General features: G+C 34.8%; 1 protein-coding gene across 3 annotated transcripts in view; it reads left to right on the forward strand.

The window, feature by feature from the left end:
• LOC136702643 (uncharacterized) overlaps window positions 1-23828 on the forward strand; it is a 43687-nt gene that overhangs the window by 14033 nt on the left and 5826 nt on the right. For 2 of the 3 annotated variants that reach the window (XM_066677791.1, XM_066677792.1), the window contains exons 18-52: window positions 258-359; window positions 485-580; window positions 1751-1852; window positions 2018-2113; window positions 2661-2762; window positions 3163-3258; window positions 3844-3945; window positions 4089-4184; window positions 5665-5766; window positions 5858-5953; window positions 6472-6573; window positions 6699-6794; window positions 9692-9793; window positions 9959-10054; window positions 10602-10703; window positions 11108-11203; window positions 11801-11902; window positions 12046-12141; window positions 13361-13462; window positions 13554-13649; window positions 14159-14260; window positions 14386-14481; window positions 16175-16276; window positions 16442-16537; window positions 17085-17186; window positions 17588-17683; window positions 18283-18384; window positions 18528-18623; window positions 19843-19944; window positions 20036-20131; window positions 20644-20745; window positions 20871-20966; window positions 22642-22743; window positions 22909-23004; window positions 23554-23655. In XM_066677791.1, the coding sequence (XP_066533888.1) occupies window positions 258-359; window positions 485-580; window positions 1751-1852; window positions 2018-2113; window positions 2661-2762; window positions 3163-3258; window positions 3844-3945; window positions 4089-4184; window positions 5665-5766; window positions 5858-5953; window positions 6472-6573; window positions 6699-6794; window positions 9692-9793; window positions 9959-10054; window positions 10602-10703; window positions 11108-11203; window positions 11801-11902; window positions 12046-12141; window positions 13361-13462; window positions 13554-13649; window positions 14159-14260; window positions 14386-14481; window positions 16175-16276; window positions 16442-16537; window positions 17085-17186; window positions 17588-17683; window positions 18283-18384; window positions 18528-18623; window positions 19843-19944; window positions 20036-20131; window positions 20644-20745; window positions 20871-20966; window positions 22642-22743; window positions 22909-23004; window positions 23554-23655 (3468 nt within the window). The remainder of the gene's footprint in view (window positions 1-257; window positions 360-484; window positions 581-1750; window positions 1853-2017; window positions 2114-2660; window positions 2763-3162; window positions 3259-3843; window positions 3946-4088; window positions 4185-5664; window positions 5767-5857; window positions 5954-6471; window positions 6574-6698; window positions 6795-9691; window positions 9794-9958; window positions 10055-10601; window positions 10704-11107; window positions 11204-11800; window positions 11903-12045; window positions 12142-13360; window positions 13463-13553; window positions 13650-14158; window positions 14261-14385; window positions 14482-16174; window positions 16277-16441; window positions 16538-17084; window positions 17187-17587; window positions 17684-18282; window positions 18385-18527; window positions 18624-19842; window positions 19945-20035; window positions 20132-20643; window positions 20746-20870; window positions 20967-22641; window positions 22744-22908; window positions 23005-23553; window positions 23656-23828) is intronic. The other variant, XM_066677793.1, reaches the window with a different exon arrangement.

Genomic DNA, 23828 nt, shown 5'->3' on the forward strand with positions numbered 1-23828 from the left:
CTGTTCACTTGTAATTGTTTTGCTTTGTTATGTAAGTAATAACTTTGTAATTTAGTTGTTTTTGAAATGTAGTTATTTCATTTTGAACTTTAGATAAAAAAGTAAAATAATTTCTAATAAATTATTTTCTTGCTTCAGACAGTGTGTAAATATTTCTGTATAAATTTGAAATGTAGTATTGTTGTAATAATAATAATAATAATAATAATAATAATAATGTTTTACTGAATAATTAACTTACACAATCAATGTAAAAGGAAACTTCAGGATTGGAGACCGGGTCAGGGTGAAAGCCTCTGTTAGTTCTCCACAATTCGGATGGGGAAGTGCATCTCATGGGAGCATTGCTGTGGTTACAGGTACAGACATATAGAGTCATTTGTAGAATTTGGAAAATGTTCTTCATTAAGTGATAAGTGAATATTCTTATACTTTAACATTTAATAGTTTATGATAAATAAAAACATTTTCTTTACATTTTCAGCTATTAATGGTGAAACAATGACAGTAGATTATCCTGAGCATAAATTTTGGAAGGCTGCAGTTTCTGAAATGGAGCTGGCTCCCAGCACTGACTCAGGTAAGACTGACCATTATTGTGGCAAGATGTATGGATTAATTACAGGGATTTTTAAGGTGGCCCACTCTGTCGTATCACAGAAACATTTATGAAGCAAAAACATTCTGAGAACACAACAGCATTAAGGGACAATGCAATGTGAATGCAAAAGGAAGAACACAATCACAAATGGAAGGACAGAAATGAAAATATGGGAGAACATGAATACAAACAGGAGAACACAGATAGCTTGTGTGCAAAATCACTATTCAAAATTGTTCTGGACGCAGCGTTGCCTTTGAGACTGAAGAAATGTAATTGGTTACCAGCCCACAGGTATGGATGAACATTACTGCTTAGCACACATTGGCCAGAGATTTTCAAATAAAGCTCAATAACCCTGTAAAGATCCACGTAGACCCTTGTGTCTGTGTGCTCTGATTTCCAGATTTTGGAAGAAATAAATGTACAGTATACTCTACACTTAGTTCTGTTTCCTAATTTGTTGCAAAACCGTTGTAAAAGTCTCAGTATTTAATTTTGCTGGAATGGAAGATGATGTAACTGCCTCAGAGGAAGGTGCAGAATGTTATAATGCCGTGCTGCTTCAGAAGGAACTACAGAAATCATACAATAACATACACATTTATTTTCCCAAAGTAATTCCTGAGCCGGTAAAAATGAGGGTCAAGGCATAGCTTTACTGCTTTATGGAGCAGAAATTGAAAATCTCCTTCCCATGCGTTTCTCCCAATAACATTTCTCTACGCTCCTGGGCTGGTAACCAATTACGTTACTTCTCTCTCAAAGTCAGCACTGCCTCCAGAACCATTTTGAGTAGTGATATTGCATACGGGCACTCTAACCAAGAAGATGAATACAAATGGGAGAACACCATGAACTAAAACTCTGCATTTCAGGGGGGTCGCTCCTACCAGAGATACAGCAATGTCTAAAATGGAACAGGCTCCCAGTGCTGTTAAGGACAGATAGATAGATAGATAGATAGATAGATAGATAGATAGATAGATAGATAGATAGATAGATAGATAGACAGACAGATAGGATTTAGGATAGATAGGGTGTGTTCTATTAACTAAGACATTAACTGTTAAAAATGCTCAGATGACAAATGAACTCTCACGACTCTCTGAAATACATGTTTTCTGTAATAAAATTTTAATTGTACAGGAAAGTTTAGGGTCGGAGACCGTGTCAGGGTTAAAGCGTCTGTTACTTCTCCAAAACATGGATGGGGAGATGCCTCTCACAAGAGTGTTGGTGTGGTTACAGGTACGAAGATTTAGAGTCATTTACAGAACTGGAAAATGTAATGTGGATCCAGAGCTCTTCACTGAACACTCATATATAATTTCTTCAAAAAGAATAATAATAAATCAATATAACTGTTGAGTATGTCAATATAAATTATAAAAATGCCTTTCTTTTTCTCTTCAGCTCTTAATGGTGAAAGGATGATGGTAGATTATCCTGAGCATAAATCTTGGGTGGCTGCAGTGTCTGAAATGGAACTGGCTCCCAGCACTGATTCAGGTTTGTTTGATCAATATGGAGACATCATAATAATGAATAGACTTTATAAGGGATCAATACAAATAATATGAAATATCAAATGTAATTTTGTTCGTTCCCCACGTTATCAGTCAATCAAGATGAGTTTGAGGTCTAAAATTCAGTAAATTTTGTTTGCACTTTAGCTACAAGTCTAACAAGTGATGAAAACTTATGGCATGAATGAACAACTGTAACAAGGTCAAATGAATTCAGATAGATGTGATATCTGGTTTCTGACTCTGTGACAGTGTATACATATTTCTATAATCATAATATAGACAAGAATGAGTTACATTACCACTCCATTTTTATAGAGAGTTATTTGTCATAAAATGTCAGAATCCATATGTCTTATTTCTTCTAAGAAATGATGGCCTTTACTCAGACAAGCAGAACTAAATGATATGTAAGAACCTTTTAATAATGAAAGTGTGAAATAAGTGCTTAGAGAGCATAATAAACTCTCCTGAAAACTATTATTTCTTTGTTTATTTATAATGATAAAAGTACTTTTTTCATGTAACAGAAAACTTCAGGATTGGAGACCGGGTCAGGGTGAAAGCCTCTGTGAGTTCTCCAAAATATGGATGGGGAAGTGCATCTCACAAAAGCATCGCTGTGGTTACAGGTACAAACATCTAAAGTTATTTATAGAATTGGAAAAAAAGTGTTTCACATTTCTTCATTAAAGGAACACTATATAATATTTTTACCTTAAAGTTACAGCTTCAAATTCATTCTGATAATTCATTGCCCTGTAATAGCGAGGATAGAGGCTCTGTTGTTGATACTCTGGGCTCAGCACTGCAATAACCTCTCTATGTAACTTTGTGTGGAGGGTAGGAAACCACAAACCTCATTTCTCCTCCCCATTGATTTCAGTACAGTGCTATAAAAATGAATTCCTTTAGGGGGAGCCCAGGAGCAAAAAAAATATCTTACCTAGTGTTCCTTTAAGTGACAATATTAATTTACTTAAACCTGTCATTGTTTATGGTACAATTAAGATACTTTTATTACATTTTCAGCTATTAACGGTGAAACAATGACAGTAGATTATCCTGAGCATAAATCTTGGAAAGCTGCAGTTATTGAAATGGAGCTGGCTCCCAGCACTGACTCAGGTAAGATTGAGGGCAGGATACTTGTTGTTGTGTTAAATCAAAATCGAACAGGTTTGATGAATTATACCGACATTATAGACTCCTTGTGTCACATTTTGTGAGGAGTTTGGTGTGTTCTCCCTGTGTTTGCATGTGTTTCTTCCAAATATTCCAGTTTTTTCCCACAAAAAAAAACAAAAAACCTGTAGATTGATTGGCTGAGAGAAATTTTCCACAGCTGCGAGTGACAGCATGAATGCATCATGTCCTGTGATGGACTTGTGTTCTGTTCAGGGATTGTTTTGTTCTTGTGTCCGGTGATTCCAGTGGGCTCTGGACCCATCACGACCCCTGATCAGTATGAAGTTGTTTTTGCAGAAGATGAATTATTGAATGTTCTATGAAATATGTATAAATTCAGTGCAAAAATCATTTGCAGTGAACTTTCAAATATGTCTTGTGTTGATCAACAGTGGCACTAAAGTGTTCATTTATATAGACTCTAAAACAACCAAACTCTCATGATTATAGACTCTGATGGTTACCTAGAGTGTTGTGAAATGTGTTTCCTCAGTGAAAGCAGTGTTTCCTGTCTTCATGTTATAGAAAATTTCAGGATTGGAGACAAAGTGCGGGTGAAAGCCTCTGTTAGTTCTCCAAGATACCAGTGGGAAGATGCCTCTAATAAGAGTGTTGGTGTGATTACAGGCAAGAAGTTTTGCAGTCAATTACAGTTGTTTATATTTCTGCACAAAATGTAACAGTGATTCACAGCTCATCATTCAGTAATCAATTACACTAAATCTGTATGAACTCCACGATAATGACACGTGTTTTTTCTCTTTCTACAGCGATCGATGGTGAAAGTTTGACTGTGGACTTTCCTGAGCGTAAAGCTTGGAAGGCTAACGTTTCTGAAATAGAGCTGGCTCCCAGTGTCGACTCAAGTAAGATTGACTCTTATGATGACATTATTACAGTTGTAGATGGGTGTGATGGAAAATTATGACAGAAATAAGAAAGCTGAATATCTGAGTCTGTCTCTGAGTATATGGTGTTATTTGAAACACACACACATAAGTCTGCTGTTTCAGACAGAGAATTAGGAATAAAACAATTTCAGTTACACAAGCATGCGTGGTCATTGCTGATTAAAAATATCTCTATTGATTATGAATTATTTCAATGAACAAATTCCATCACTTTGCCCCCTTTGATTCTTAATCAATCATTTTTACAGATTACAAATTCCATCACATGGGCGACAATGTAAATTCATGTCAGAAATTACCCAAATGTAACTCCAGGTTCTTAACACAATTTCTGAATCTCTTGCTTCATCTTGACCTGTAAAATGAAATTCTTGTTTTAAAATCTCTTTTTTTCTCAGTTTGTTTTGTATCTGATTTCCTCCATGTCTGATTATCGAGCTGCAGATCAGTACTTGTGTCTCCAAACATTTCAAAAGAAACTACAGCCTATAGACGACACATTTTTTGAAACATGCATTGCTCCAAAACCATTCAGGTGAAAAACAGTATCAGTCAGGACCACAAATTGGTGTACAAACAAACAAACAAACAAAAAATTGTTTAAATTTTATTTGCCAGTTTTTAATTTTTACCCATTTGACTAAGGTTTAAACATTTTGTAATTTACAAGTAATCTAATAAATGTGAAACATTAAATATCCTTCTGTTAGCAGTGTTTTAAGTTCAATTAACTTTTGTCAAACAGGTTTTTGCATATTTTCTTTTCTTTCTTTTAATAATAAAACAACATCAAATATATTGTCAGTTCATTCTTAGGCAAAACACAACTTATTCTTGCCTTCATTCAGTTTACATGATTCACTGTATGATATATTTACATTCATGGCATTTAGCAGATGCTTTTTTCCAAAGCACCACACACTGTGGATCCCAGGAGAAGTGTGACTCTGTGTTTGTGGTGATCAAGACCAAGATTGACTCATCATCGTACCAACAATTACTGGCTTTATATTTAGCAAAAATGTTCTGATGTTTCTGTTGATTATTGATCTATTGGTTTAATGAATCCTTGTTTGATGAGCTTTTAATTTACTAATTAAGACAGGCACAGATTTTTTTGATGTTTTATATGTTTAATATACCCCTTTAATGTTTTATTAAGGATATAAATGTAAACCACTTTAACATATTTTATATCAACATCCTTAATGTTTAGTAATAATAATAAATATGAGGTTAGTAATTAAGTTTTATAAATGAGTACTAACTTGGTTTGTAGCGGACAGAAAGACAAACAGAGCCAAAAACTATGTTTAATGGCTATTCTATGTAACATATAAAAGCTTATATTACAATGTCTCACAACTACCTGAAATACATTAGTATTGGTTTCTTTAATAAAATCAAATCTATATTTTCCTGCTCTGTGTTAAAGGAAACTTCAGGGTTGGAGACCAGGTCAGAGTCAAAGCCTCTGTTAGTTCTCCAAGATACAACTGGGGACGTGCCTCTAACAGGAGCGTTGGTGTGGTTACAGGCAAGAACCTACAGTTATTTACACTTCATTTATACAACTGGGAAAATAAAAATGCAATTTGTATGAACTCTCTCTTTTTCTTGTTCTGCAGCTATTAGTGGTGACAGTATGACTGTGGATTTTCCTGAACACATGTCTTGGAAAGCTGACGCTTCTGAAATGGAACTGGCTCCCAGTGAGGATCCTGGTACGATTGAGTATTAATGTGTCTGCATGAAAATGAATTAATTATTTATTCTTTTGTTTTGAGTCAGTGAGATATTAAAGGCAAATTAAGTTAATTTTTATTAGAGTACACTCAGTCTTCTAAAGTAAACATTGACACACAGCTGCACAACTAGAAAAAAAAAATGCACACCAATTTCTGCAGCCTCTAATTAATAGGTCAGGGACATAAACTACTTGTAAACTGTTCACTTGTAATTGTTTTGCTTTGTTATGTAAGTAACAACTTTGTAATTTAGTTGTTTTTGAAATGTAATTATTTCATTTTGAACTTTAGATGAAAGTAGATACACTTTTCTGAAAAAGTAAAATAATTTCCAATAAATTAATTATTTTTTTGCTTCAGACAGCCTGTAAATATTTCTGTATGAATTTGAAATGTAGTATTGTTGTAATAATAATAATAATAATAATAATAATAATAATAATAATAATAATAATGTTTTACTGAATAATTAACTTACACAATCAATGTAAAAGGAAACTTCAGGATTGGAGACCGGGTCAGGGTGAAAGCCTCTATTAGTTCTCCACAATTCGGATGGGGAAGTGCATCTCATGGGAGCATTGCTGTGGTTACAGGTACAGACATATAGAGTCATTTGTAGAATTTGGAAAATGTTCTTCATTAAGTGATAAGTGAATATTCTTATACTTCAACATTTAATAGTTTATGATAAATAAAAACATTTTCTTTACATTTTAAGCTATTTATGGTGAAACAATGACAGTAGATTATCCTGAGCATAAATCTTGGAAGGCTGCAGTTTCTGAAATGGAACTGGCTCCCAGCACTGACTCAGGTAAGACTGACCATTATTGTGGCAAGATGTATGGATTAATTACAGGGACTTTTAAGGTGGCCCACTCTGTCCTATCACAGAAACAATTATGAAGACCATTCTGAGAACACAACAGCATTAAGGGAGAATGCAATGTGAATACAAAAGGGAGAACACAATCACAAATGGAAGGACAGAAATGAAAATATGGGAGAACATGAATACAAACAGGAGAACACAGATAGCTTGTGTGCAAAATCACTATTCAAAATGGTTCTGGGGGCAGCGTTGTCTTTGAGACAGAAGAAATGTAATTGGTTACCAGCCCACAGGTATGGATGAACATTACTGGTTAGCACACATTGGCCAGAGATTTTCAAATAAAGCTCAATAACCCTGTAAAGATCCACGTAGACCCTTGTGTCTGTGTGCTCTGATTTCCAGATTTTGGAAGAAATAAATGTGCAGTATACTCTACACTTAGTTCTGTTTCCTAATTTGTTGCAAAATTGTTGTAAAAGTCTCAGTATTTAATTTTGCTGGAATGGAAGATAAAGTAACTGCCTCAGAGGAAGGTGCAGAATGTTATAATGCTGTGCTGTTTCTGAAGGAACAACTGAAATCATACAATAATGCCCTGTTCCTCTGAGGAAGAGACTAAGACAAAGTTGAGTAGCACATGATTGCAGCCTGTGAGGAAGCAGAGCATTATTGTATGTTATTCTGCAGATTCATAAGAGGCAGCAACCATAAATCAAGTTTGTAAAGTGTAATTCTTTAGAATCAGCCTCGATCGCAGCTGAATTTTATTTTATTTTTGTAACATTCTGCAACTTCCTCTGAGGCAGCTATAGTAACACAAACGTGCAGGAAAGTCAGAATCTGCCTCAGAGGCAGCAGAGTATTCTGCAGCTTCCTCTGATGCAGTTACATTAACTTTGAACCAGAAACACACCTTATATAATAAGCTTTGTAAGTCTTGAATGTCTGAATGCTTCTGTGAGCTCTGTATACCGTTAGAAAGCGCAGATCCTACCGTTTCTAAAAATAGCGCTCTCATCGCGGTGCTGTGAAGCCTCTGGGAGTAATCCAGTGTGAAAAACCACCTAAAAATCAAGGCGCTCCTTCAAAATTTTGGTCTTATGTCCTTGTCATGAAAGACTAATGATAGGCGCTAAAATCATAAAAAACGCTGAAAAAGGGACAAGAAAGACGCTGTTTACTTTCAGTTTCGTTTTGACTCACATAACGTCAACCCACGCTGTCTCTGGGCAGAAAAATATGAGTCATCAGCAAAAACATATTTCTATTATTGATTTATAGTTTTTCAAGGTTTTTTTTAGGTTTCACATCAAATAACACTGCATTAGATCAACAAATATAAACTAAAAAGCTTAAATAATTATTTATTGTGTGTTTTCTAAATAAACAAGTATTATTTCATCATTTTTTAAAAAGATTATAATAATAATAATAACTGTAAACATTATCAGCATCTGAGAAAACTGCCAAAGTACCAAAATGTTTTTTATTTGTTGGGATATTGTCCATATTTGCCCTGAACTAAATTCCTGAAAGTCTGGGCCTGCTGTGACTGTCAGAACTTTATCAGTCATACATCCCAGAGCTTAGAATATCAAGAAAAATATGTCCGTCTGATGCTAAAAATTTATTTTGTCACAGTAATATGACATGTAATAAATTAGCATCAAAAATGCTTATGTTTTCAACCAAAATACACCTCACACTAACAATCTGTGTCAAGATATCCACTGTGGGAATATTATTTCAAGGCTGTACATTGAGAAATATGAAAAAAAAGCAGGGGCTAGGTAAAATTTTTGGTTAAAACATGACAAATTTATAGAAAAATTGATTTATCGGTCAGCATGAAAACCTCAAGTGATTACATATTTGAGTAGCTAAGGTTCTTTAGAAAATAAAACAACATAGCCATATTCAATATGTCACATAATTACTGTTTAAATGCAACTGAAAGAGGCACTGACAAATAAACGGAATAGCAAAATAGCTATATATATAGGGTCCATCGAGTTAACTTCCATTCCAGCAAAATTAAACACTTTCGAGTTACATTATTCTCCATCCAAGTAAAACAAAATGCTGAGGTTTTGCAGCACTTCCAACAAATTATGAAAGAGATGGAAGTATACAATAACAAAAAACTAAATTTATGTTGCACATTTATTCTCCCAAAGTAATTCCTGAGCAGGCAACCACGAGGGTCAAGGCATAGCTTTACTGCTTTATGGAGCAGAATTTGAAAATCTCCTCCCCATGCGTTTTTCCCAGTCACATTCCTCTATGCTCCTGGGCTGGTAACCAGTTACGTTACTTCTCTCTCAAAGTCAGCACTGCCTCCAGAACCATTTTGAGCAGTGATATTGCACAAGGGCACTCTAATACAAAAGCAAGAAGATGAATACAAATGGGAGAACATCATGAACTGAAACTCTGCATTTCAGGAGTGCCACTCTTACCAGAGATAATGCAATGTCTAAAATGGAACAGGCTCCCAGTGCTGTTAAGGACAGATAGATAGATAGATAGATAGATAGATAGATAGATAGATAGATAGATAGATAGATAGATAGATGGAAAGACAGACAGACAGATAGATAGATAGATAGATAGATAGATAGATAGATAGATAGATAGATAGATAGATAGATAGAAAGACAGAAGGATGGATAGATAGATGGAAAGAGATAGATAGATAGATAGATAGATAGATAGATAGATAGATAGATAGATAGATAGATAGATAGGATTTAGGATAGGATAGACAGGATTTCTTCCAGTGTAAGACATTAACTGTTAAAAATGCTCAGTGGACAAATGAACTCTCATGACTCTCTGAAATACTTGTTTTCTGCAATAAAATTTCAATTGTACAGGAAAGTTTAGGATCGGAGACCGTGTCAGGGTTAAAGCCTCTGTTACTTCTCCAAAACATGGATGGGGAGATGCCTCTCACAAGAGTGTTGGTGTGGTTACAGGTACGAAGATTTAGAGTCATTTACAGAACTGGAAAATGTAATGTGGATCCAGAGTTCTTCACTGAACACTCATATATAATTTCTTCAAAAAGAATAATAATAAATCAATATAACTGTTGAGTATGTCAATATAAATTATAAAAATGCCTTTCTTTTTCTCTTCAGCTCTTAATGGTGAAAGTATGAGGGTAGATTATCCTGAGCATAAATCTTGGATGGCTGCAGTGTCTGAAATGGAACTGGCTCCCAGCACTGATTCAGGTTTGTTTGATCAATATGGAGACATCATAATAATGAATGGACTTTATAAGGGATCAATACAAATAATATGAAATATCAAATGTAATTTTGTTCGTTCCCCACGTTATCAGTCAATCAAGATGAGTTTGAGGTCTAAAATTCAGTTAATTCCGTTTGCACTTTAGCTACAAGTCTAACAAGTGATGAAAACTTATGGCATGAATGAACAACTGTAACAAGGTCAAATGAATTCAGATAGATGTGATATCTGGTTTCTGATTCTGTGACAGTGTATAAATATTTCTATAATCATAATATAGACAAGAATGAGTTACATTACCACTCCATTTTTATAGATTATTATTTGTCATAAAATGTCAGAATCCATATGTCTTATTTCTTCTAAGAAATGATGGCCTTTACTCAGACAAGCAGAACTAAATGATATGTAAGAACCTTTTAATTATGAAAGTGTGAGATAAGTGCTTAGAGAGCATAATAAACTCTCCTGAAAACTATTATTTCTTTGTTTATGTATAATGATAAAAGTACTTTTTTCATGTAACAGAAAACTTCAGGATTGGAGACCGGGTCAGGGTGAAAGCCTCTGTGAGTTCTCCAAAATACGGATGGGGAAGCGCATCTCACAAAAGCATCGCTGTGGTTACAGGTATAAACATCTAAAGTTATTTGTAGAATTGGAAAAAAAACGTTTCACATTTCTTCATTAAAGGAACACTATGTAATATTTTTACCTTAAAGTTACAGCTTCAAATTCATTCTGATATTTCATTGCCCTGTAATAGCGAGGATAGAGGCTCTGTTGTTGATACTCTGGGCTCAGCACTGCAGTAACCTCACTATGTAACTTTCTGTGGAGGGTAGGAAACCACAAACCTCAATTCTCCTCCCCATTGATTTCAGCACAGTGCTATAAAAATGAATTCCATTAGGGGGAGTCAAGAGCAAATAAAAAACGAAATCTTACCTAGTGTTTCTTTAAGTGACAATATTAATTTACTTAAACCTGTCATTGTTTATGGTACAATTAAGATACTTTTATTACATTTTCAGCTATTAATGGTGAAACAATGATAGTAGATTATCCTGAGCATAAATCTTGGAAAGCTGCAGTTTCTGAAATGGAGCTGGCTCCCAGCACTGACTCAGGTAAGATTGAGGGCAGGATCCTTGTTGTTGTGTTAAATCTAAATCGAACAGGTTTGATGAATTATACCGACATTATAGACTCCTTGGGACCCATTCTGTGAGGCGTTTGGTGTGTTCTCCCTGTGTTTGCAGGTGTTTCTTCCAAATATTCCAGTTTTTTTCCCACAATCAAAAAAAAAAAAAAAACCTTTACGCTAATTGGCTGAGAGAAATCTTCTACAGCCGCGAGTGACAGCATGAATGCATCATGTCTTGTGATGTACTTGTGTTCTGTTCAGGGATTGTTTTGTTCTTGTGTCCGGTGGCTCCAGTGGGCTCTTGACCCATCATGACCCCTGATCAGTATGAAGTTGTTGTTGCAGAACATGAATTGTTGAATGTTTTATGAAGTATGTATAAATACATTTCCGCCAGTGAAAAATTAAAGCAGTGAACTTTCAAATATGTCTTGTGTTGATCAACAGTGGCACTAAAGTGTTCATTTATATGGAAACTAAAACAACCAAACTCTTATGATTATAGACTCTGATGGTTACCTGGAGTGTTGTGAAATGTGTTTCCTCAGTGAAAGCAGTGTTTTCTGTCTTCATGTTATAGAAAATTTCAGGATTGGAGACAAAGTGCGGGTGAAAGTCTCTGTTAGTTCTCCAAGATACCAGTGGAAAGACGCCTCTAATAAGAGTGTTGGTGTGATTACAGGCAAGAAGTTTTGCAGTCAATTACAGTTATTTATATTTCTGCACAAAATGTAACAGTGATTCACAGCTCATCATTCAGTAATCAATTACACTAAATCTGTATGAACTCCACGGTAATGACACGTGTTTTTTCTCTTTCTACAGCGATCGATGGTGAAAGTTTGACTGTGGACTTTCCTGAGCGTAAAGCTTGGAAGGCTAACGTTTCTGAAATAGAGCTGGCTCCCAGTGTCGACTCAAGTAAGATTGACTCTTATGATGACATCATTACAGTTGTAGATGAGTGACAATGTAAATTCATGTCAGAAATTTCCCAAATTAACTCCAGGTTCTTAACACAATTTCTGAATCTCTTGCTTCATCTTGACCTGTAAAATGAAATTCTTGTTTTAAAATCTCTTTTTTTCTCATTTTGTTTTATATCTGATTTCCTCCATGTCTGATTATCGAGCTGCAGATCAGTACATGTGTCTCCAAACATTTCAAAAGAAACTACAGCCTATAGATGACACTTTCGTGCAACTTTAGTTAAGGAGGTTCATTTTTTGAAACATGCATTGCTCCAAAATCATTCAGGTGAAAAACAGTATCAGTCAGGACCACAAATTGGTGTACAAACAAAGAAACAAACAAAAAATTGTTTACATTTGACTTGCCAGTTTTTAATTTTTACCCATTTGATGAAGGTTTAAACATTTTCTAATTTACAAGTAATCTAATAAATGTGAAACATTAAATATCCTTCTGTTTGCAGTGTTTTAAGTTCAATTAACTTTTGTCAAACAGGTATTTCTTTTAATAATGAAACAACATCAAATATATTGTTAGTTCATTCTTAGGCAAAACACAACTTATTCTTGCCTTCATTCAGTTTACATGATTCACTGTATGATATATTTATATTTATGGCATTTAGCTGATACATTTTTCCAAAGCACCACACACTGTGGATCCCAGGAGAAGTGTGACTCTGTGTTTGTGGTGATCAAGACCAAGATTGATTCATCCTCATACCAACAATTACTGGCTTTATATTTAGTAAAAATGTTCTGATGTTTCTGTTGATTATTGATCTATGGGTTTAATGAATCCTTGTTTGATGAGCTTTTAATTTACTATGTAAGACAGGCACAGATTTTTTTAGATTTTTATATGTTTAAAATACCCCTTCAATGTTTTATTAAGGATATAAATATAAACCACTTTAACAAATTTTATATCAACATCCCTAATATTTAGCAATTTCAAATCAATCTAAAATAAGAGGTTAGTAATTAGGTTTTATTAATGAGTACTAACTTGGTTTGTAGTGGACAGAAAAAAGCAGAGCCAAAAACTATGTTTAATGGCTATTCTATGTAACATATAAAAGCTTTTATTACAATATCTCACAACTACCTGAAATACATTATTATTGGTTTCTTCAATGAAGTCTATATTTCCCTGCTCTGTGTTAAAGGAAACTTCAGGGTTGGAGACCAGGTCAGGGTCAAAGCCTCTGTTAGTTCTCCAAGATACAACTGGGGACGTGCCTCTAACAGGAGCGTTGGTGTGGTTACAGGCAAGAGACTACAGTTATTTACACTTCATTTATGCAACTGGGAAAATGAAAATGCAATTTGTATGAACTCTCTCTTTTTCTTGTTCTGCAGCTATTAGTGGTGACAGTATGACTGTGGATTTTCCTGAACACATGTCTTGGAAAGCTGACGCTTCTGAAATGGAACTGGCTCCCAGTGAGGATCCTGGTACGATTGAGTATTAATGTGTCTGCATGAAAATGAATTAATTATTTATTCTTTTGTTTTGAGTCAGTGAGATATTAAAGGCAAATTAAGTTAATTTTTATTAGAGTACACTCAGTCTTCTCAAGTAAACATTGACACACAGCTGCACAACTAGAAAAAAAAAATGCACACCAATTTCTGCAGCCTCTAATTAATAGGTCAAGGACATAAACTACTTGTAAACGGTTCACTTGTAATTGTTTTGCTTTGTTATGTAAGTAATAACTTTGTAATTTTGTTGTTTTTGAAATGTAATTATTTCATTTTGAACTTTAGATAAAAGTAGATACACTTTTCTGAAAAAGTAAACTAATTTCTAATAAATTAATTATTTTCTTGCTTCAGACAGCCTGTAAATATTTCTGTATGAACTTGAAATGTAGTATTGTGGTAATAATAATAATAATAATAATAATAATAATAATAATAATGATTTACTGAATAATTAACTTACACAATCAATGTAAAAGGAAACTTCAGGATTGGAGACCGGGTCAGGGTGAAAGCCTCTGTTAGTTCTCCACAATTCGGATGGGGAAGTGCATCTCATGGGAGCATTGCTGTGGTTACAGGTACAGACATATAGAGTCATTTGTAGAATTTGGAAAATGTTCTTCATTAAGTGATAAGTGACTATTCTTATACTTTAACATTTAATAGTTTATGATAAATAAAAACATTTTCTTTACATTTTAAGCTATTTATGGTGAAACAATGACAGTAGATTATCCTGAGCATAAATCTTGGAAGGCTGCAGTTTCTGAAATGGAACTGGCTCCCAGCACTGACTCAGGTAAGACTGACCATTATTGTTGCAAGATGTATGGATTAATTACAGGGACTTTTAAGGTGGCCCACTCTGTCGTATCACAGAAACAATTATGAAGCAAAAGCATTCTGAGAACACAACAGCATTAAGGGACAATGCAATGTGAATGCAAAAGGGAGAACACAATCACAAATGGAAGGACAGAAATGAAAATATGGGAGAACATGAATACAAACAGGAGAACACAGATAGCTTGTGTGTAAAATCACTATTCAAAATTGTTCTGGACGCAGCGTTGCCTTTGAGACTGAAGAAATGTAATTGGTTACCAGCCCACAGGTATGGATGAACATTACTGCTTAGCACACATTGGCCAGAGATTTTCAAATAAAGCTCAATAACCCTGTAAAGATCCACGTAGACCCTTGTGTCTGTGTGCTCTGATTTCCAGATTTTGGAAGAAATAAATGTGCAGTATACTCTACACTTAGTTCTGTTTCCTAATTTGTTGCAAAATTGTTGTAAAAGTCTCAGTATTTAATTTTGCTGGAATGGAAGATAAAGTAACTGCCTCAGAGGAAGGTGCAGAATGTTATAATGCTGTGCTGTTTCTGAAGGAACAACTGAAATCATACAATAATGCCCTCTTCCTCTGAGGAAGAGACTAAGACAAAGTTGAGTAGCACATGATTGCAGCCTGTGAGGAAGCAGAGCATTATTGTACGTTATTCTGCAGATTCATAAGAGGCAGCAACCATAAATCAAGTTTGTAAAATGTAATTCTTTAGAATCAGCCTCCATCGCAGCTGAATTTTATTTTATTTTGTAACATTCTGCAGCTTTCTCTGAGGCAGCTGTAATAACACAAACCTGCAGGAAAGTCAGAATCTGCCTCAGAGGCAGCAGAGTATTCTGCAGCTTCCTCTGATGCAGTTACATTAACTTCCATTCCAGCAAAATTAAACACTTTCGAGTTACATTATTCTCCATCCAAGTAAAACAAAATGCTGAGGTTTTGCAGCACTTCCAACAAATTATGAAAGAGATGGAAGTATACAATAACAAAAAACTAAATTTATGTTGCACATTTATTCTCCCAAAGTAATTCCTGAGCAGGCAAACACGAGGGTCAAGGCATAGCTTTACTGCTTTATGGAGCAGAATGTGAAAATCCCCCCCCATGCGTTTTTCCCAATCACATTCCTCTACGCTCCTGGGCTGGTAACCAATTACGTTACTTCTCTCTCAAAGTCAGCACTGCCTCCAGAACCATTTTGAGTAGTGATATTGCATACGGGCACTCTAACCAAGAAGATGAATACAAATGGGAGAATATCATGAATTGAAACTCTGCATTTCAGGGGGGTCGCTCCTACCAGATATACAGCAATGTCTAAAATGGAACAGGCTCCCAGTGCTGTTAAGGACGGATAGATAGATAGATAGATAGATAGATAGATAGATAGATAGATAGATAGATAGATAGATAGACAGAAAGACAGAAGGATGGATAGATAGATGGAAAGAGATAGATAGATAGATAGATAGATAGATAGATAGATAGATAGATAGATAGATAGATAGATAGGATTTAGGATAGGATAGATAGGATGTCTTCCAGTGTAAGACATTAACTGTTAAAAATGCTCAGTGGACAAATGAACTCTCATGACTCTCTGAAATACTTGTTTTCTGCAATAAAATTTCAATTGTACAGGAAAGTTTAGGATCGGAGACCGTGTCAGGGTTAAAGCCTCTGTTACTTCTCCAAAACATGGATGGGGAGATGCCTCTCACAAGAGTGTTGGTGTGGTTACAGGTACGAAGATTTAGAGTCATTTACAGAACTGGAAAATGTAATGTGGATCCAGAGCTCTTCACTGAACACTCATATATAATTTCTTCAAAAAGAATAATAATAAATCAATATAACTGTTGAGTATGTCAATATAAATTATAAAAATGCCTTTCTTTTTCTCTTCAGCTCTTAATGGTGAAAGTATGAGGGTAGATTATCCTGAGCATAAATCTTGGATGGCTGCAGTGTCTGAAATGGAACTGGCTCCCAGCACTGATTCAGGTTTGTTTGATCAATATGGAGACATCATAATAATGAATGGACTTTATAAGGGATCAATACAAATAATATGAAATATCAAATGTAATTTTGTTCGTTCCCCACGTTATCAGTCAATCAAGATGAGTTTGAGGTCTAAAATTCAGTTAATTCCGTTTGCACTTTAGCTACAAGTCTAACAAGTGATGAAAACTTATGGCATGAATGAACAACTGTAACAAGGTCAAATGAATTCAGATAGATGTGATATCTGGTTTCTGATTTTGTGACAGTGTATGAATATTTCTATAATAATAATATAGACAAGAATGAGTTACATTACCACTCCATTTTTATAGATTATTATTTGTCATAAAATGTCAGAATCCATATGTCTTATTTCTTCTAAGAAATGATGGCCTTTACTCAGACAAGCAGAACTAAATGATATGTAAGAACCTTTTAATTATGAAAGTGTGAGATAAGTGCTTAGAGAGCATAATAAACTCTCCTGAAAACTATTATTTCTTTGTTTATGTATAATGATAAAAGTACTTTTTTCATGTAACAGAAAACTTCAGGATTGGAGACCGGGTCAGGGTGAAAGCCTCTGTGAGTTCTCCAAAATACGGATGGGGAAGCGCATCTCACAAAAGCATCGCTGTGGTTACAGGTATAAACATCTAAAGTTATTTGTAGAATTGGAAAAAAAAACGTTTCACATTTCTTCATTAAAGGAACACTATGTAATATTTTTACCTTAAAGTTACAGCTTCAAATTCATTCTGATATTTCATTGCCCTGTAATAGCGAGGATAGAGGGTCTGTTGTTGATACTCTGGGCTCAGCACTGCAGTAACCTCACTATGTAACTTTCTGTGGAGGGTAGGAAACCACAAACCTCAATTCTCCTCCCCATTGATTTCAGTGCTATAAAAATGAATGCCATTAGGGGGAGTCCAAGAGCAAATAAAAAACGAAATCTTATCTAGTGTTTCTTTAAGTGACAATATTAATTTACTTAAACCTGTTATTGTTTATGGTACAATTAAGATACTTTTATTACATTTTCAGCTATTAATGGTGAAACAATGACAGTAGATTATCCTGAGCATAAATCTTGGAAAGCTGCAGTTTCTGAAATGGAGCTGGCTCCCAGCACTGACTCAGGTAAGATTGAGGGCAGGATACTTGTTGTTGTGTTAAATCTAAATCGAACAGGTTTGATGAATTATACCGACATTATAGACTACTTGGGACCCATTCTGTGAGGAGTTTGGTGTGTTCTCCCTGTGTTTGCAGGTGTTTCTTCCAAATATTCCAGTTTTTTTCCCACAATCAAAAAAAAAACAAAAAAACTTTTACGCTAATTGGCTGAGAGAAATCTTCTACAGCCGCGAGTGACAGCATGAATGCATCATGTCTTGTGATGTACTTGTGTTCTGTTCAGGGATTGTTTTGTTCTTGTGTCCGGTGGCTCCAGTGGGCTCTTGACCCATCATGACCCCTGATCAGTATGAAGTTGTTGTTGCAGAACATGAATTGTTGAATGTTTTATGAAGTATGTATAAATACATTTCCGCCAGTGCAAAATTAAAGCAGTGAACTTTCAAATATGTCTTGTGTTGATCAACAGTGGCACTAAAGTGTTAATTTATATGGAAACTAAAACAACCAAACTCTTATGATTATAGACTCTGATGGTTACCTGGAGTGTTGTGAAATGTGTTTCCTCAGTGAAAGCAGTGTTTCCTGTCTTCATGTTATAGAAAATTTCAGGATTGGAGACAAAGTGCGGGTGAAAGTCTCTGTTAGTTCTCCAAGATACCAGTGGAAAGACGCCTCTAATAAGAGTGTTGGTGTGATTACAGGCAAGAAGTTTTGCAGTCAATTACAGTTATTTATATTTCTGCACAAAATGTAACAGTGATTCACAGCTCATCATTCAGTAATCAATTACACTAAATCTGTATGAACTCCACAGTAATGACAGGTGTTTTTTCTCTTTCTACAGCGATCGATGGTGAAACTTTGACTGTGGACTTTCCTGAGCGTAAAGCTTGGAAGGCTAACGTTTCTGAAATAGAGCTGGCTCCCAGTGTCGACTCAAGTAAGATTGACTCTTATGATGACATCATTACAGTTGTAGATGAGTGACAATGTAAATTCATGTCAGAAATTACCCAAATTAACTCCAGGTTCTTAACACAATTTCTGAATCTCTTGCTTCATCTTGACTTGTAAAATGAAATTCTTGTTTTAAAATCTCTTTTTTTCTCATTTTGTTTTATATCTGATTTCCTCCATGTCTGATTATCGAGCTGCAGATCAGTACATGTGTCTCCAAACATTTCAAAAGAAACTACAGCCTATAGATGACACTTTCGTGCAACTTTAGTTAAGGAGGTTCATTTTTTGAAACATGCATTGCTCCAAAATCATTCAGGTGAAAAACAGTATCAGTCAGGACCACAAATTGGTGTACAAACAAAGAAACAAACAAAAAATTGTTTACATTTGACTTGCCAGTTTTTAATTTTTACCCATTTGATGAAGGTTTAAACATTTTCTAATTTACAAGTAATCTAATAAATGTGAAACATTAAATATCCTTCTGTTTGCAGTGTTTTAAGTTCAATTAACTTTTGTCAAACAGGTATTTCTTTTAATAATGAAACAACATCAAATATATTGTCAGTTCATTCTTAGGCAAAACACAACTTATTTTTGCCTTCATTCAGTTTACATGATTCACTGTATGATATATTTATATTTATGGCATTTAGCTGATACATTTTTCCAAAGCACCACACACTGTGGATCCCAGGAGAAGTGTGACTCTGTGTTTGTGGTGATCAAGACCAAGATTGATTCATCCTCATACCAACAATTACTGGCTTTATATTTAGTAAAAATGTTCTGATGTTTCTGTTGATTATTGATCTATGGGTTTAATGAATCCTTGTTTGATGAGCTTTTAATTTACTATGTAAGACAGGCACAGATTTTTTTAGATTTTTATATGTTTAAAATACCCCTTCAATGTTTTATTAAGGATATAAATATAAACCACTTTAACAAATTTTATATCAACATCCTTAATATTTAGTAATTTCAAATCAATCTAAAATAAGAGGTTAGTAATTAGGTTTTATTAATGAGTACTAACTTGGTTTGTAGTGGACAGAAAAAAGCAGAGCCAAAAACTATGTTTAATGGCTATTCTATGTAACATATAAAAGCTTTTATTACAATGTCTCACAACTACCTGAAATACATTATTATTGGTTTCTTCAATGAAGTCTATATTTCCCTGCTCTGTGTTAAAGGAAACTTCAGGGTTGGAGACCAGGTCAGGGTCAAAGCCTCTGTTAGTTCTCCAAGATACAACTGGGGACGTGCCTCTAACAGGAGCGTTGGTGTGGTTACAGGCAAGAGACTACAGTTATTTACACTTCATTTATGCAACTGGGAAAATGAAAATGCAATTTGTATGAACTCTCTCTTTTTCTTGTTCTGCAGCTATTAGTGGTGACAGTATGACTGTGGATTTTCCTGAACACATGTCTTGGAAAGCTGACGCTTCTGAAATGGAACTGGCTCCCAGTGAGGATCCTGGTACGATTGAGTATTAATGTGTCTGCATGAAAATGAATTAATTATTTATTCTTTTGTTTTGAGTCAGTGAGATATTAAAGGCAAATTAAGTTAATTTTTATTAGAGTACACTCAGTCTTCTCAAGTAAACATTGACACACAGCTGCACAACTAGAAAAAAAAAATGCACACCAATTTCTGCAGCCTCTAATTAATAGGTCAAGGACATAAACTACTTGTAAACTGTTCACTTGTAATTGTTTTGCTTTGTTATGTAAGTAACAACTTTGTAATTTTGTTGTTTTTGAAATGTAATTATTTCATTTTGAACTTTAGATAAAAGTAGATACACTTTTCTGAAAAAGTAAACTAATTTCTAATAAATTAATTATTTTCTTGCTTCAGACAGCCTGTAAATATTTCTGTATGAACTTGAAATGTAGTATTGTGGTAATAATAATAATAATAATAATAATAATAATAATAATAATAATGATTTACTGAATAATTAACTTACACAATCAATGTAAAAGGAAACTTCAGGATTGGAGACCGGGTCAGGGTGAAAGCCTCTGTTAGTTCTCCACAATTCGGATGGGGAAGTGCATCTCATGGGAGCATTGCTGTGGTTACAGGTACAGACATATAGAGTCATTTGTAGAATTTGGAAAATGTTCTTCATTAAGTGATAAGTGACTATTCTTATACTTTAACATTTAATAGTTTATGATAAATAAAAACATTTTCTTTACATTTTAAGCTATTTATGGTGAAACAATGACAGTAGATTATCCTGAGCATAAATCTTGGAAGGCTGCAGTTTCTGAAATGGAACTGGCTCCCAGCACTGACTCAGGTAAGACTGACCATTATTGTTGCAAGATGTATGGATTAATTACAGGGACTTTTAAGGTGGCCCACTCTGTCGTATCACAGAAACAATTATGAAGCAAAAGCATTCTGAGAACACAACAGCATTAAGGGACAATGCAATGTGAATGCAAAAGGGAGAACACAATCACAAATGGAAGGACAGAAATGAAAATATGGGAGAACATGAATACAAACAGGAGAACACAGATAGCTTGTGTGTAAAATCACTATTCAAAATTGTTCTGGACGCAGCGTTGCCTTTGAGACTGAAGAAATGTAATTGGTTACCAGCCCACAGGTATGGATGAACATTACTGCTTAGCACACATTGGCCAGAGATTTTCAAATAAAGCTCAATAACCCTGTAAAGATCCACGTAGACCCTTGTGTCTGTGTGCTCTGATTTCCAGATTTTGGAAGAAATAAATGTGCAGTATACTCTACACTTAGTTCTGTTTCCTAATTTGTTGCAAAATTGTTGTAAAAGTCTCAGTATTTAATTTTGCTGGAATGGAAGATAAAGTAACTGCCTCAGAGGAAGGTGCAGAATGTTATAATGCTGTGCTGTTTCTGAAGGAACAACTGAAATCATACAATAATGCCCTCTTCCTCTGAGGAAGAGACTAAGACAAAGTTGAGTAGCACATGATTGCAGCCTGTGAGGAAGCAGAGCATTATTGTACGTTATTCTGCAGATTCATAAGAGGCAGCAACCATAAATCAAGTTTGTAAAATGTAATTCTTTAGAATCAGCCTCCATCGCAGCTGAATTTTATTTTATTTTGTAACATTCTGCAGCTTTCTCTGAGGCAGCTGTAATAACACAAACCTGCAGGAAAGTCAGAATCTGCCTCAGAGGCAGCAGAGTATTCTGCAGCTTCCTCTGATGCAGTTACATTAACTTCCATTCCAGCAAAATTAAACACTTTCGAGTTACATTATTCTCCATCCAAGTAAAACAAAATGCTGAGGTTTTGCAGCACTTCCAACAAATTATGAAAGAGATGGAAGTATACAATAACAAAAAACTAAATTTATGTTGCACATTTATTCTCCCAAAGTAATTCCTGAGCAGGCAAACACGAGGGTCAAGGCATAGCTTTACTGCTTTATGGAGCAGAATGTGAAAATCCCCCCCCCCATGCGTTTTTTCCAATCACATTCCTCTACGCTCCTGGGCTGGTAACCAATTATGTTACTTCTCTCTCAAAGTCAGCACTGCCTCCAGAACCATTTTGAGTAGTGATATTGCATACGGGCACTCTAACCAAGAAGATGAATACAAATGGGAGAATATCATGAATTGAAACTCTGCATTTCAGGGGGGTCGCACCTACCAGATATACAGCAATGTCTAAAATGGAACAGGCTCCCAGTGCTGTTAAGGACGGATAGATAGATAGATAGATAGATAGATAGATAGATAGATAGATAGATAGATAGAAAGACAGAAGGATGGATAGATAGATGGAAAGAGATAGATAGATAGATAGATAGATAGATAGATAGATAGATAGATAGATAGATAGGATTTAGGATAGGATAGATAGGATGTCCTCCAGTGTAAGACATTAACTGTTAAAAATGCTCAGTGGACAAATGAACTCTCATGACTCTCTGAAATACTTGTTTTCTGCAATAAAATTTCAATTGTACAGGAAAGTTTAGGATCGGAGACCGTGTCAGGGTTAAAGCCTCTGTTACTTCTCCAAAACATGGATGGGGAGATGCCTCTCACAAGAGTGTTGGTGTGGTTACAGGTACGAAGATTTAGAGTCATTTACAGAACTGGAAAATGTAATGTGGATCCAGAGCTCTTCACTGAACACTCATATATAATTTCTTCAAAAAGAATAATAATAAATCAATATAACTGTTGAGTATGTCAATATAAATTATAAAAATGCCTTTCTTTTTCTCTTCAGCTCTTAGTGGTGAAAGTATGAGGGTAGATTATCCTGAGCATAAATCTTGGATGGCTGCAGTGTCTGAAATGGAACTGGCTCCCAGCACTGATTCAGGTTTGTTTGATCAATATGGAGACATCATAATAATGAATGGACTTTATAAGGGATCAATACAAATAATATGAAATATCAAATGTAATTTTGTTCGTTCCCCACATGTTATCAGTCAATCAAGATGAGTTTGAGGTCTAAAATTCAGTTAATTCCGTTTGCACTTTAGCTACAAGTCTAACAAGTGATGAAAACTTATGGCATGAATGAACAACTGTAACAAGGTCAAATGAATTCAGATAGATGTGATATCTGGTTTCTGATTCTGTGACAGTGTATAAATATTTCTATAATCATAATATAGACAAGAATGAGTTACATTACCACTCCATTTTTATAGATTATTATTTGTCATAAAATGTCAGAATCCATATGTCTTATTTCTTCTAAGAAATGATGGCCTTTACTCAGACAAGCAGAACTAAATGATATGTAAGAACCTTTTAATAATGAAAGTGTGAGATAAGTTCTTAGAGAGCATAATAAACTCTCCTGAAAACTAATATTTATTTGTTTATTTATAATGATAAAAGTACTTTTTTCATGTAACAGAAAACTTCAGGATTGGAGACCGGGTCAGGGTGAAAGCCTCTGTGAGTTCTCCAAAATACGGATGGGGAAGCGCATCTCACAAAAGCATCGCTGTGGTTACAGGTACAAACATCTAAAGTTATTTGTAAAATTGGAAAAAAGCATTTAACATTTCTTCATTAAAGGAACACTATGTAATAATTTTACCTTAAAGTTACAGCTTCAAATTCATTCTGATAATTCATTGCCCTGTAATAGCGACGATAGAGCCTCTGTTGTTGATACTCTGGGCGCAG

The sequence above is a fragment of the Hoplias malabaricus genome, chromosome 7 (assembly GCF_029633855.1).
Source record: "Hoplias malabaricus isolate fHopMal1 chromosome 7, fHopMal1.hap1, whole genome shotgun sequence".
NCBI classification, from domain to species: Eukaryota; Metazoa; Chordata; class Actinopteri; order Characiformes; family Erythrinidae; genus Hoplias; species Hoplias malabaricus.